The sequence below is a fragment of the Panulirus ornatus genome, chromosome 27, assembly GCF_036320965.1.
Source record: "Panulirus ornatus isolate Po-2019 chromosome 27, ASM3632096v1, whole genome shotgun sequence".
NCBI classification, from domain to species: Eukaryota; Metazoa; Arthropoda; class Malacostraca; order Decapoda; family Palinuridae; genus Panulirus; species Panulirus ornatus.
This window is the reverse complement of record NC_092250.1, coordinates 18,663,749-18,678,180: the sequence shown is the minus strand read 5'-3', so window position 1 is coordinate 18,678,180 and position 14,432 is coordinate 18,663,749. Positions and strand designations below refer to the sequence as shown.

The 14,432-nt window shown below is 51.0% G+C and overlaps 1 protein-coding gene across 5 annotated transcripts in view; it reads right to left on the bottom strand.

Annotated features, from left to right (window-relative positions):
- Positions 1-14,432, bottom strand: part of LOC139757629 (uncharacterized) — a 529,494-nt gene that overhangs the window by 273,791 nt on the left and 241,271 nt on the right. Inside the window, exon 1 of one of the 5 annotated variants that reach the window (XM_071678293.1) lies at positions 12,559-12,591. The exons of the other annotated variants lie outside the window; for them this stretch is intronic. Within the exon in view, the coding sequence (XP_071534394.1) occupies positions 12,559-12,576 (18 nt within the window). The 5' untranslated portion in view covers positions 12,577-12,591. Of the gene's footprint in view, positions 1-12,558; positions 12,592-14,432 lie in introns of those variants that run through there. 5 annotated transcript variants of the gene reach the window in all.

Sequence of the window (14,432 nt, the reverse complement as noted above, 5' to 3'; positions counted from 1 at the left end):
GTGAGGCAATATTAAGAGCTCAAGATACAGAGGTGAGAAGAGGAAGGGAGAGGAGGCGGCAGGAGGGAGGGAGGACGTCTGTGGAACAGTCTGTCTTTGTCAACCGGGGGCGGCCTTAGCCGGACCTGCCCCCCCCCCCCCCCCACCCCCCGGATGGTCGCTAATTGTTTAATCTAAGCTATGCGCACTAGTTCGTACCAGGACGCTACAAGGGGGACGGGGCGGGAGGGCGACCTAGTGTCTCCCTTGTACTAGGAGGTGATCTAGTGTCTCCCTTGTACCAGGGGATGATCTAGTGTCTCCCTTGTACCAGGGGTTGATCTAGTGCTTCCCTTGTACCAGGGGATGATCTAGTGTCTCCCTTGTACCAGGGGTTGATCTAGTGTTTCCCTTGTACCAGGGGGGTGATCTGGTGTCTCCCTTGTACCAGGGGGTGATCTAGTGTTTCCCTTGTACCAGGGGGGTGATCTGGTGTCTCCCTTGTACCAGGGGTTGATCTGGTGTCTCCCTTACACCAGGGGCGGGCATCCAATATCTTCTCCCTTGTACCATGGGGGAACCTTGTGTCTCCCTTGTGCTAAGGAGGGCGGGGCACCTTGTGTCACCCTTGTCCTGGGGGCACCATGTATGTCTCTGGAACCAAGGGTGCATTCTATGTCTCCCTTGTACCAAGGGGGAAGGCATCACGTCTCTCCCTGAGGGTGGGATGTAGGGGGGTGGAGCAGCACGTCGCCCTTGCTTTACCAGGGAGGGATATTACGAGTGCTGGCTTATATGGTGGACACGGTGCATATTTTATTGATGAGGGCCTCCCGACCGACCGACCGACCGGTTTGCTCCTGGTCTCGTTGATGTATGTGTGTGTGTGAGAGAGAGAGAGAGAGAGAGAGAGAGAGAGAGAGAGAGAGAGAGAGAGAGAGAGAGAGAGAGAGAGAGAGAGAGAGAGAGATCTTGCGTGCTTGCGTGAAGAGAGTAATGTGATCTAATTCCCAATGGGAGGGTTGTTGGGGGGGGGTTGAAGAGTAGGGTAGTTATGTGAACTAGCTTCAAGTGAACTAGCTTCAAGTAGATAAAGATAGGTCTGCCAGTCAGGACCTGTTCTCTTATCTGAGTTACTCCATTCCTCAATTCATCCATACCTGAAAGTGGCTCTCTGTCCCTTCTCTCATATGTTCCCCTTTCCTACCTCTCCTTCTCCCTCCTTCCCGTTCCTTGTCCTTCCTCCTCTTCCATAACAAACACAAGAGAAGGAAAACAAGATTTCAACATATCGTAAGTATTACCGTCATAATCAGTCACATTTGCACCCACTACACACTTTAGAATCTGTACCGACGGTCTGTAATGTGGCCCAGTGCCTGTAATGTGTGGCCCAGGCCATAGCATGTGGGGTGGCCCAGTGCCTGTAATGTGTGTCCCGGGCCACAGCATGTGGGGTGGAGACCTAAAGTAATAAGACAAACTCGTTTGTGCTTTGGTTCTGAGGGTCAGTTTCGGCGGGCCGAGCTATGACTCCACCAGAGAACAGAGGGCGTTGCATTCAACTCCTCCAGCAGCAGAACAAGGGGCCTTACCTTCACCTCCCTCCTCCTCCTCCAGCGGCAGGAGGATCACAGAGGGCCTTGCCTACACCCACCTCCCCTGAAGTATTTCCTGGAGGGGCAACAGCCCACAGAACACAGCCAGTCACCAGAACTACTCCCCCACCACCTCCCCCGCCAGTAACCTGAGTCTGTTGGTTAGTGCCGGCACTGAGGCCTCTCTCTCTCTCTCTCTCTCTCTCTCTCTCTCTCTCTCTCTCTCTCTCTCTCTCTCTCTCTCTCTCTCTCTCTCTCTGCTCTCGATCTGCCTAATAAGATGTCGTCACAGGTACTCATCTTCAGGCCCTGCTTAATGGCAAAATCTTGTTGCAAGTCAGTACTACGCAGGCAGTACCACGCAGGTGCTTTCTCAAGTACGCATATATATATATATATATATATATATATATATATATATATATATATATATATATATATATATATATGTATTTTTTTTTTTTTTTTTTTTTTTATACTTTGTCGCTGTCTCCCGCGTTTGCGAGGTAGCGCAAGGAAACAGACGAAAGAAATGGCCCAACCCCCCCCCCCATACACATGTACATACACACGTCCACACACGCAAATATACATACCTACACAGCTTTCCATGGTTTACCCCAGACGCTTCACATGCCTTGCTTCAATCCACTGACAGCACGTCAACCCCTGTATACCACATGACTCCAATTCACTCTATTTCTTGCCCTCCTTTCACCCTCCTGCATGTTCAGGCCCCGATCACACAAAATCTTTTTCACTCCATCTTTCCACCTCCAATTTGGTCTCCCTCTTCTCCTCGTTCCCTCCACCTCCGACACATATATCCTCTTGGTCAATCTCTCCTCACTCATTCTCTCCATGTGCCCAAACCATTTCAAAACACCCTCTTCTGCTCTCTCAACCACGCTCTTTTTATTTCCACACCTCTCTCTTACCCTTACGTTACTTACTCGATCAAACCACCTCACACCACACATTGTCCTCAAACATCTCATTTCCAGCACATCCATCCTCCTGCGCACATCTCTATCCATAGCCCACGCCTCGCAACCATACAACATTGTTGGAACCACTATTCCCTCAAACATACCCATTTTTGCTTTCCGAGATAATGTTCTCGACTTCCACACATTTTTCAAGGCTCCCAAAATTTTCGCCCCCTCCCCCACCCTATGATCCACTTCCGCTTCCATGGTTCCATCCGCTGACAGATCCACTCCCAGATATCTAAAACACTTCACTTCCTCCAGTTTTTCTCCATTCAAACTCACCTCCCAATTGACTTGACCCTCACCCCTACTGTACCTAATAACCTTGCTCTTATTCACATTTACTCTCAACTTTCTTCTTCCACACACTTTACCAAACTCAGTCACCAGCTTCTGCAGTTTCTCACATGAATCAGCCACCAGCGCTGTATCATCAGCGAACAACAACTGACTCACTTCCCAAGCTCTCTCATCCCCAACAGACTTCATACTTGCCCCTCTTTCCAGGACTCTTGCATTTACCTCCCTTACAACCCCATCCATAAACAAATTAAACAACCATGGAGACATCACACACCCCTGCCGCAAACCTACATTCACTGAGAACCAATCACTTTCCTCTCTTCCTACACGTACACATGCCTTACATCCTCGATAAAAACTTTTCACTGCTTCTAACAACTTGCCTCCCACACCATATATTCTTAATACCTTCCACAGAGCATCTCTATCAACTCTATCATATGCCTTCTCCAGATCCACAAATGCTACATACAAATCCATTTGCTTTTCTAAGTATTTCTCACATACATTCTTCAAAGCAAACACCTGATCCACACATCCTCTACCACTTCTGAAACCGCACTGCTCTTCCCCAATCTGATGCTCTGTACATGCCTTCACCCTCTCAATCAATACCCTCCCATACAATTTACCAGGAATACTCAACAAACTTATACCTCTGTAATTTGAGCACTCACTCTTATCCCCTTTGCCTTTGTACAATGGCACTATGCACGCATTCCGCCAATCCTCAGGCACCTCACCATGAGTCATACATACATTAAATAACCTTACCAACCAGTCAACAATACAGTCACCCCCTTTCTTAATAAATTCCACTGCAATGCCATCCAAACCTGCTGCCTTGCCGGCTTTCATCTTCCGCAAAGCTTTTACTACCTCTTCTCTGTTTACCAAATCATTTTCCCTAACCCTCTCACTTTGCACACCACCTCGACCAAAACACCCTATATCTGCCACTCTGTCATCAGACACATTCAACAAACCTTCAAAATACTCATTCCATCTCCTTCTCACATCACCGCTACTTGTTATCACCTCCCCATTTACGCCCTTCACTGAAGTTCCCATTTGCTCCCTTGTCTTACGCACCCTATTTACCTCCTTCCAGAACATCTTTTTATTCTCCCTAAAATTTACTGATAGTCTCTCACCCCAACTCTCATTTGCCCTTTTTTTCACCTCTTGCACCTTTCTCTTGACCTCCTGTCTCTTTCTTTTATACTTCTCCCACTCAAATGCATTTTTTCCCTGCAAAAATCGTCCAAATGCCTCTCTCTTCTCTTTCACTAATACTCTTACTTCTTCATCCCACCACTCACTACCCTTTCTAAACAGCCCACCTCCCACTCTTCTCATGCCACAAGCATCTTTTGCGCAATCCATCACTGATTCCCTAAATACATCCCATTCATCCCCCACTCCCCTTACTTCCATTGTTCTCACCTTTTTCCATTCTGTACACAGTCTCTCCTGGTACTTCCCCACACAGGTCTCCTTCCCAAGCTCACTTACTCTCACCACCTTCTTCACCCCAACATTCACTCCTCTTTTCTGAAAACCCATACTAATCTTCACCTTAGCCTCCACAAGATAATATATATATATATGTATATATATATATATACATCACTGGAATACATCTCGAACCCTTGGTCTTCACATTTGAGGAGCCACATACAACCTGAGGGAAAGGATGCAGAGCCATGCAGTGAGGGCTGTACCCTGGCCTGAGTGGGATGAGCTACCACGGGAGGAGGGACGGAGGGAGGAAGGCCCCTCAGTCCACCCCCCACACACTAGGAACAGAGGAAAGAACAGCCAGGCGTGGTAGCCACAACACACACACTGGTAATGGGTCATAGCGAGAGGATGGTACAAGTGTTCTCTGGTGCCTGAAGACAGGCCACACTATGACGACACGGATGGAAGTCAGGTAAGAAGAGTGTACGAAGGGACGCGTGAGGATGTGTACGGAGGGACGGGCGGAGTGACGGGAGGAAGTGTACGAAGGAACGCGTGAGGATCTGTACGGAGGGACGTGAGAAAGTGTACGGAGGGACGCGTGAGGATGTGTACGGAGGGACGTGAGAAAGTGTACGGAGGGACGCGTGACAATGTGTACGGAGGGACGTGAGAAAGTGTACGGAGGGACGCGTGAGGATGTGTACGGAGGGACGTGAGAATGTGTACGGAGGGACGCAAAGGTATTTCGTCAATATCCTAACAACGTACAGGAGGTTACAGGGGTCCTACCATAGGACGTGAGATCCTATGTGCCTGTGAGGATCCTAGCAACGTAGGAGAGGTTACAGGGGTCCTAGGACAGGATGGGGGAACTTGCAACCCTGTTAGGACCCCTAGCAATGTGGTGGAGTCCATGGTGGTCCTACGATGGAATGGGGTAGGATCCTACGGCCCTGACAGGATGGCAAAAAAGGCGAGGCACAGACGGTGGTGGTGTGGGGGTGTGCTGGTGTGGGGGTGTGGTGGTGTGGGGGTGTGGTGGTGTGGTGGTGTGGTGGTGTGCTGGTGTGGGGGTGTGGTGGTGTGGGGGTGTGGTGGTGTGGTGGTGTGGGGGTGTGGTGGTGTGGTGGTGTGGTGGTGTGCTGGTGTGGGGGTGTGGTGGTGTGGGGGTGTGGTGGTGTGGTGGTGTGGGGGTGTGGTGGTGTGGGGGTGTGGTGGTGTGGGGGTGTGGGGGTGTGGTGGTGTGGTGGTGTGGTGGTGTGGGGGTGTGGTGGTGTGGTGGTGTGGTGGTGTGGGGGTGTGGTGGTGTGGGGGTGTGGTGGTGTGGTGGTGTGGGGGTGTGGTGGTGTGGGGGTGTGGTGGTGTGGTGGTGTGGTGGTGTGGGGGTGTGGTGGTGTGGTGGTGTGGTGGTGTCGTGGTGTGGGGGTGTCGTGGTGTGGGGGTGTCGTGGTGTGGGGGTGTGTGGTGGTGTGGTGGTGTGGTGGTGTGGTGGTGTGGGGGTGTGGTGTGGTGGTGTCGTGGTGTGGGGGTGTGGTGGTGTGGGGGTGTCGTGGTGTGGGGGTGTGGTGGTGTGGTGGTGTGGGGGTGTGGTGGTGTCGTGGTGTGGTGGTGTGGTGGTGTGGGGGTGTGGTGGTGTGGGGGTGTGGTGGTGTGGGGGTGTGGTGGTGTCGTGGTGTGGTGGTGTGGTGGTGTGGGGGTGTGGTGGTGTGGGGGTGTGCTGGTGTGGTGGTGTGGGGGTGTGGGTGGTGTGCTGGTGTGGGGGGTGTGCTGGTGTGGTGGTGTGGTGGTGTGGGGGTGTGCTGGTGTGGTGGTGTGGTGGTGTGGGGGTGTGGTGGTGTGCTGGTGTGGGGGTGTGTGGTGTGGTGGTGTGGTGGTGTGGGGGTGTGGTGGTGTGGGGTGTGGTGGTGTGGGGTGTGGGGGTGTGGGGGTGTGGGTGTGGTGGTGTGGGGGTGTGGGGGTGTGGGGGTGTGGTGGTGTGGGGGTGTGGGGGTGTGGTGGTGTGGGGGTGTGGGGGTGTGGGGGTGTGGGGGTGTGGTGGTGTGGGGGTGTGGGGGTGTGGTGGTGTGGGGGTGTGGGGGTGTGGTGGTGTGGGGGTGTGGGGGTGTGGTGTGGGGGTGTGGGGGTGTGGTGGTGTGGGGGTGTGGGGGTGTGGTGGTGTGGTGGTGTGGGTGTGTGGTGGTGTGGGGGTGTGGGGGTGTGGGGGTGTGGTGGTGTGGGGGTGTGGTGGTGTGGGGGTGTGGGGGTGTGGTGGTGTGGGGGTGTGGGGGTGTGGGGGTGTGGTGGTGTGGGGGTGTGGGGGTGTGGGGGTGTGGTGGTGTGGTGGTGTGGGGGTGTGGGGGTGTGGTGGTGTGGGGGTGTGGTGGTGTGGTGGTGTGGTGGTGTGGGGGTGTGGTGGTGTGGGGGTGTGGTGGTGTGGTGGTGTGGGGGTGTGGGGGTGTGGTGGTGTGGGGGTGTGGTGGTGTGGGGGTGTGGTGGTGTGGTGGTGTGGGTGTGTGGTGGTGTGGGGGTGTGGGGGTGTGCTGGTGTGGTGGTGTGGGTGTGTGGTGGTGTCGGGGTGTGCTGGTGTGGGGTCCTGATGATATGGCCAGGCCATGACAAGACTTAACTTACAGCCGATTCTTCTTATGGTTGGGATTGGGCGATAACTAACGCGATTTTCGGCTTTACCGATGCCACAGGTACGAAGTGGGCCACCGATTCCCATTGTGTCTTACAGATGTTGTGGTTGATAACCCTAGGCTCTTACTGACGTCGCGTTTTCTTTACTACCACTACCTTCTCAGCCTGGGACATGGTAAATACCCATCAAATTTATTCAGGTAGTTTATATATATATATATTTTTTTTTTTTCATACCATTCGCCATTTCCCGCATTAGCGAGGTAGCGCTAAGAACAGAGGACTGGGCCTTTGAGGGAATATCCTCACCTGGCCCCCTTCTCTCTTCCTTCTTTTGGAAAAAAAAAAATGAAAAAAAAAAACGAGAGGGGAGGATTTCCAGCCCCCCGCTCCCTTCCCTTTTAGTCGCCTTCTACGACACGCAGGGAATACGTGGGAAGTATTTGTGTCCTTCAGGCAATCGGTTTAGAGTGTACTGACTACCAACCCTTCAAAATGTTAAGAAGTTATGGGATCGGAGTCAGATATTAATCAGGTGGGCCTTGTTTCTTTTTCAAGAGTACAGTTAGATATTCACCATATTGCTGGCGCACATAATGTGTTAGCCGATTGTTTATCCCGCTCTTAACGCTAGAAAATTCCTCTTCTAGGAATTTTCTCCTTTAAGGAGGGGGGTGTTACGGAACACGTGTGTTTGTGTCCACGTGGTTCGTATGTGTCTTGGTGTATCTCTGTGTATGACGTGTCCTGGGTGTAGGGAGCGGCTTCTATCGGCCCGGATCTCACCCTCCCTGACCGTGTTGATTGCCTTAGTAATCATGTCTTGACCCAGACCTTGACCAGCCCTGTAACACCCAAACGTCAGGTCGACGGCGTCAGGTCCAACCATGGGAACAGCTACGGTGTGTCGTCACGTGCGTTCGCTGCCGGCATGGACAAAGGAACAGAGGAGGCTGGATGCACGCCACATGTGTAGGCCGGACCTTAGGCCTCCTTCAGCCAATCAAGTCGAGGAGAGGGCATGACAACCAGTCTCTTGACCTATCAAGGGCAATTGTGTCATTTTGACCTATAGTAGAACTAGGTGGCGGGTCGAGGCGTGGCCAGCTGTTCCTGCCTTGTTGGTAATTCACATAAAAGCTCAGACAATCGTCTGAGACCTTGATTCCTTCACCAGTCTCGAGCCCAACAACAAAAGGTAATGTAGGCTTCCCTGTCTCGAACCCCGTAGCCACCGCTGCCCTAGGTTGTAAGATGTTACTGTGTCCCGTCAAGTTTGACTAGGTTGTAAGATGTTACTGTGTCCCGTCAAGTTTGACTAGGTTGTAAGATGTTACTGTGTCCCGTCAAAGTATGACTAGGTTGTAAGATGTTACTGTGTCCCGTCAAGTATGACTAGGTTGTAAGATGTTTACTGTGTCATGCCAAGCTTAACTAAGTGTAATGATATGTTACTGTGTCAAGTCAAGCTTAACTAAGTATAACAATGATGTTACTGTGTTGCGTCAGGTTAGCTAAGTGCAACGATTGTTACTGTGTCACGTCAGAACTAAGTGTAATGCTATCGAGCAAAGTGTCAACGGAAAGAGATCTCCTGGTTTGAAATCTTATCTGGAATTGTTAACAATGTTCAATGTTAAACTCATGTTCAGTGTTAACGTAAATGATTCGTGCCTGATTTATGTGTTCACCTTGTACATTTGAATTCTTCTCATTATAAGTAATTCTAACCTTTGTGTTTGTTTAACCCTATAACGTTAAGATAGCGTCATCCTGAGTTGTGCTATATTACAAATCTACCGTCCTTGCAAAGACGAGGACCAGTAGAGTATTTGTAACATATATATGTTGCTGGCGACCTTGCTATAATAAGTGCTGAGTTCGTAACAATATAAATTGGCGACCTTGTCCGAATATATATTATATTTGAATTCGTAACAATATATATATATATATGAACTTCACTTCAAAAAGGGATAATATATTGTATTCTGAAAGTCTTCACCGCGTCACTCCAAAAGCAATTTTCTTCCCTCCAAACAAGATATTTTTTCCCCAGTATAAACACGTTGCCTCCCCCTCTCCTCCCACTAAACACACACACTCGTCCTGGGGTGATTAACCTCACCCCCCCCCTCCCTCCAACACCACGTACTCTCTCTCTCTCTCCCCTCCCCAACACTCCCCTCTGCCCTAGCCCTTCACCTCCTTAATCTCTCCCTTGTGTTCGACCCCCCAAAGGGTTTATCAGGAGTAAAAATATTTCCCGGGGATACAGAAGGGGCGCTGCTTCGCGGCCGAGGAGGAGGAGGAGGAGGAGGTGGGTCTGTTGGACGGCCTAGCCCGACCTGGTCCAGCCTGGCCCAGCGTTTGTTATTCGGGCGTCGCGCTGTGTGTTGGACGAGGGTATGGAGGAGGCAGACCCAGCACTGTCGCCCGCCCCCTGACTGCCTCCCCGGGGTGTGTTGGACGAGGGTATGGAGGAGGCAGAACCAGCACTGTCGCCCGGCCCCTGACTGCCTCCCCGGGGTGTGTTGGACGAGGGTATGGAGGAGGCAGACCCAGCACTGTCGCCCGCCCCCTGACTGCCTCCCCGGGGTGTGTTGGACGAGGGTATGGAGGAGGCAGACCCAGCACTGTCGCCCGGCCCCTGACTGCCTCCCCGGGGTGTGTTGGACGAGGGTATGGAGGAGGCAGACCCAGCACTGTCGCCCGGCCCCTGACTGCCTCCCCGGGGTGTGTTGGACGAGGGTATGGAGGAGGCAGACCCAGCACTGTCGCCCACCCCCTGACTGCCTCCCCGGGGTAGTTTGGCTGACTCACCAGGCACCGCTGCCCATATAAGGACACGCCCACCCTGCTACAAAAACCCACATACATGAGAAACGGGATTCGAGTTGATCACAGGGTCGATCCGTCGCTGCGACTAGGGAGGGTGGGTGCCGCAGACGGCGCGCCCCCCCAGTACAACAACTCCCCAGTTTTGTTCTGCTGTGAGCGGCGACGTGTCCCACCCCCAGTTTTCCTCTACAGCCAAGACCGACGGCTCATCATTCCTTCCACTTTAAAAACAGTTTCCCCGTTTTTTATGTATTCTCAAGTGTCAAATTGAACGTTTTCTGCGACTTGTGGACGAGGCGATGCCGACCAACAGCAACCCATGATCGAGGGGGGGAAGACAGTAGTATTCATTATGATCGTCAAGTCGCTCAGAGGAAGTTGCCCAAGAGTGGACTTTCAACCCTCGATCACCAAGTCTCGATGAAAGCCTTTGGCAATGATGGGCCCCCCACACCCCCACCCACAACCCTTTGCTCCCCGACGCATCCATCACGTATGCAAATGCGTCCACCGCCATCAACAAGATCCAAGAGCCTGAAGACAAATGAACCATTTATGACCTCTTTGTTCACCCGAAGTCTCCCAAAACTTCCAAGAATGGCGCTTGCGGAGTACATCCCGTTTTCTGTGGCGCCGACGGGAGGAGGGGGGGAGCTAATGACCAATTAGTAGCCGCCAACAGCCACGCAGGGACGAACCCCCCCAACACACACACACACACACTGCCTTATTACCTTCATGAAAAGTCTCTTTTGTTTCCTCGGTGGCCGCTCGCCTCCACGACATGTACGTAAGGAGAAGCTGTAGCTTCACTAACGCCTGGGGAGAGAGAGAGAGAGAGAGAGAGAGAGAGAGAGAGAGAGAGAGAGAGAGAGAGAGAGAGAGAGAGAGAGAGAGAGAGAGAGAGAGAGAGGCGAGGGGGCGTGCGTTACACCCCGTGGTGGTGTGGCAACCACAGACTTCTCACCCAGGACGACACAACACACATACACTTTAACATATGGCGAAGCCTGGTACATATTACATAACAAGAGAGCAGGGCCCTCCCCCCCTTGCTTCTTGCTTAGTAACTGCCATACGTCTGGTTCCTTTGACTCACCCTTCTCCCATCTGTGTGTGTGTGTGTGTGTGTGTGTGTGTGTGTGATGGAGAGATTGCCTAAAGGGGACGTACTGGACGACGAGAGACAAAACGACATAAACATGGTCACTTATCCACCTTCACTAAACCTAGAGGAAACCGAATATACCAGACCGTTGTGTACCCAACAGAAGGATAACGGGAACAGGCCAATCTCAACAGGAGATGATGACGCTGTGGCTGCATCGACAACGGTAATGTGGAACCCCCGATATTCGCACGCTACGTGATGAACAGCTAGGGCAAATCGTGAATCGCAGGAACCGTATGAATCACTGAACCAAACCGGATTCTTACGAATTCGTGGGGGAGAAGTTCGAGTCTCAGTTACTCGTGCGGACGAAAACGTATATTTGGAAAAAGAAATCATTATTACCACACTACAATGGTGATACATGATGATACATGATACAATGATGATACATGAAAAAACTAAAATGATAGTCGAGTAGTATGTGTGGGAGAACAAGACCGTGTAAGATGGCACCAAGAAACAGTCACTTTCCGGAAGACAGATTCTTTAACAAATTTATTTCATCAATTCGTGGAAAAAAAATAATGTTCTCTTTTAAACAGTTGCTCAGAACAGTCCAATTTTCTGAAGCATTTCCTCTTCCTTAGTGAGAGAGAGAGAGAGAGATGACCGTAACAATCCAACACTGAGTGTGTACACTGCAATGTGTACTTATTCACCACATATGTTTCATGAGCGAGCGAGCAAGACACAAAAAGTGTAAAGCTGAGTGGGAGACTGTATGTTACGGAGAGAAATGGTCACAAAAACATAGTCATCTTTGTAAAAGTGACTGAGGGAAGAGAGGAACATAATCACTCACGTCACTCTACATAACATAAGGACTCACGTCACCGTACGTAACATAAGGACTCACGTCACCGTACGTAACATAGGGACTCACGTCACAGTACGTAACATAATGATGACTCAAGCCACTGCACGTAAAACAAGGACTCACGTCACTATACATACGAAGACACTCCTAGTTAATCCCATCATACAAACTGGTATTTCCATCACTCCAACCATGACTTGGAAAGACAATGACCCATATAAACTGGAAATGAACCACCCACTCATTGTACAGCTGATGATGATGATGCCCCTTCCACCGTTTTCTACACGGCATCATCCACATAACAAATTACATTTTTCCTCCTCATTATCACTCAAATACTCATGAAAGACATGATGGCGAGGCCAACATGCAGCGTACGGACTACACACCACCTCACCACACATTGTATGGTGGAGTGTGTGGGGGGACACACACGTCTGACTGAGGATCTTATATGTTTGGTTTACATGACGACGACGCTAAGGAAAAAATATTCACAGCCACCGTGGAGAGAGAGAGAGAGAGAGAGAGAGAGAGAGAGAGAGAGAGAGAGAGAGAGAGAGAGAGAGAGAGAGAGAGAGAGAGAGAGAGAGAGAGAGAGAGAGAGAGGAGAGAGACAATAAAGATATTAAAGCTATCTCTGGGCTGGATGTGTGTATATTTACCTGTGAGTGTGTAAGCCGTGTTATGTGAATGAAACTGGGGCTATGAATGGTCGGAGAAATATACAAACAAACACCCCCGCTCCTCCCTCATAATACTCACGATGCTGAGCCTCCTCATCAGGGAAGTGCCCTGTGTTCCTCCAGGGTTCGTCCCTCCTCGAGTGCTTCCATACACTTAATAATGTGGAGGGTCGACTGCATACGTTCTCGTCTATCAGACATTCTATTCATCCGAGACACGCTAATGCTGACGTGCTTAGATACACTTGGTAATGGAGAGGGTTTTGAGTTCATCTCCTCCCTCACTGAACACATAGTTATCCCTATGCAGATCATGAGGTATATCTAGTTTCATATGAAGGAAACGATGATCAAAACAATGGGATTTCTCCAAATCCCTTCAATAATGGTGGTATCCCTCCAGCCCTACACTGGGACCACACCTGTGTGGTGTCCCTCCAGCCCTACGCGCAGGCCACACTTGACTGCCGAACCCTCACACACTCTCAGACCCTACCTGTGACCACACACACCTCTCGGGCCACACCTGACGGCCTCACGCACTCAGACCACACTTGAGCGGTGAACCCAAACACACTTAAACCTGGTGTACCACAGGAGGCCATAGTTGGGGGAGGTCTGACTGGGTGTGTCTCACAGAAAAGGGAGATGGTGGGTAAGGAGGGAGCTTTCTATGTCCAGTAAGGTGGGGGAGGGGTACACAGAGAAGGGTGGGCGAGTGATAGAAGTGACACTTGGCATAGCACTATCTTCCTGTCCATCTTATGCCCAGTGAACCTTACATCACGTGGGCAAAGATGAGAGAACAGTCCTTATGGTAAGACAAGAGGGTCAGGGGGAGGACTCGGGAACCCAGCTCCTGCCTCCTTGTAGGTCAGGTCAAAGGCCAAGGGTTGCCCCGTCGTGTTCGAGGGTCGTATCGCCAGGAAACGGGTTCAAAAACTGGTAACACTGGACGACTCCCGAACCACACGTTGGTCGTCATGTGTCACTGGGGCTCGAGAGATGGAAGACTTTCCGAAACATGTATACATAACCATTCCAGCCCCTCCCTCAGTGGAACACTACGTACTGGAACACTTCCCTCAGTGGAACACTACGTACTGGAACACTTCCCTCAGTGGAACACTACATACAGGAACACTAAGATAATCCTTGTGTGTTGCTCCTGTGATCGCAAGACAGTTCCTGGGGCAACACTACAGTCTGGAACACTAACCCATGGCCCTCTGTGTTGCATGTGATGTCAACACAGTTCCTGAGGCAACACGACACAGCACGCAACACTACATCGGGGAGGCGCCCCCCGGGTGTTGCGTCCTGCACCCCAGTCCAAACACGAGGCTCATCCATCACAGAACATCAACCATGAATCAAGTCGTATAAGACTGAGCTGACTGTACGAGTGGGGCATCAAGTATTTGGCCATCATTGTCCTGTCGCCTGCCAGTGTGTGTGTGTGTGTGTGTGTGTGTGTGTGTGTGTGTGTGTGTGTGTGTGTGTGTGTGTGTGTATGTGTGTGTGTGTGTCGGGGGGGAAGGGGGAGGTTTCATAATAAATCCGACCCTATGAATATAACTGAAAAAGTAATTCAGTCCTTCCTTTCAGATGTTGCGTCACCAAGCGAGGGCCGAAGGATGACATGTGGACGAACACCGTCACATACACTGCAGGAAAACACCCAAAGACAACGGGGCCGTGGAAGACAACTTTTATGAGAACGTGTTAAGGCCGCTAGAAGCAACAACAGCCTGGTTGATCAAGGGGGAGGATGGATGGACAATGCCCCGTTTTCTCCCGACCGAGCTCCGGGGATAAAAACGAGACCCTGAGGCGAGTTCCATGTAAACTCGAGGTAAACTAACTGACTTTAAAATCTAATTTGCTAGAGACGAAAAAAGCATTTTTTAGTAGAGAGAGAGAGAGAGAGAGAGAGAGAGAGAGAGAGAGAGA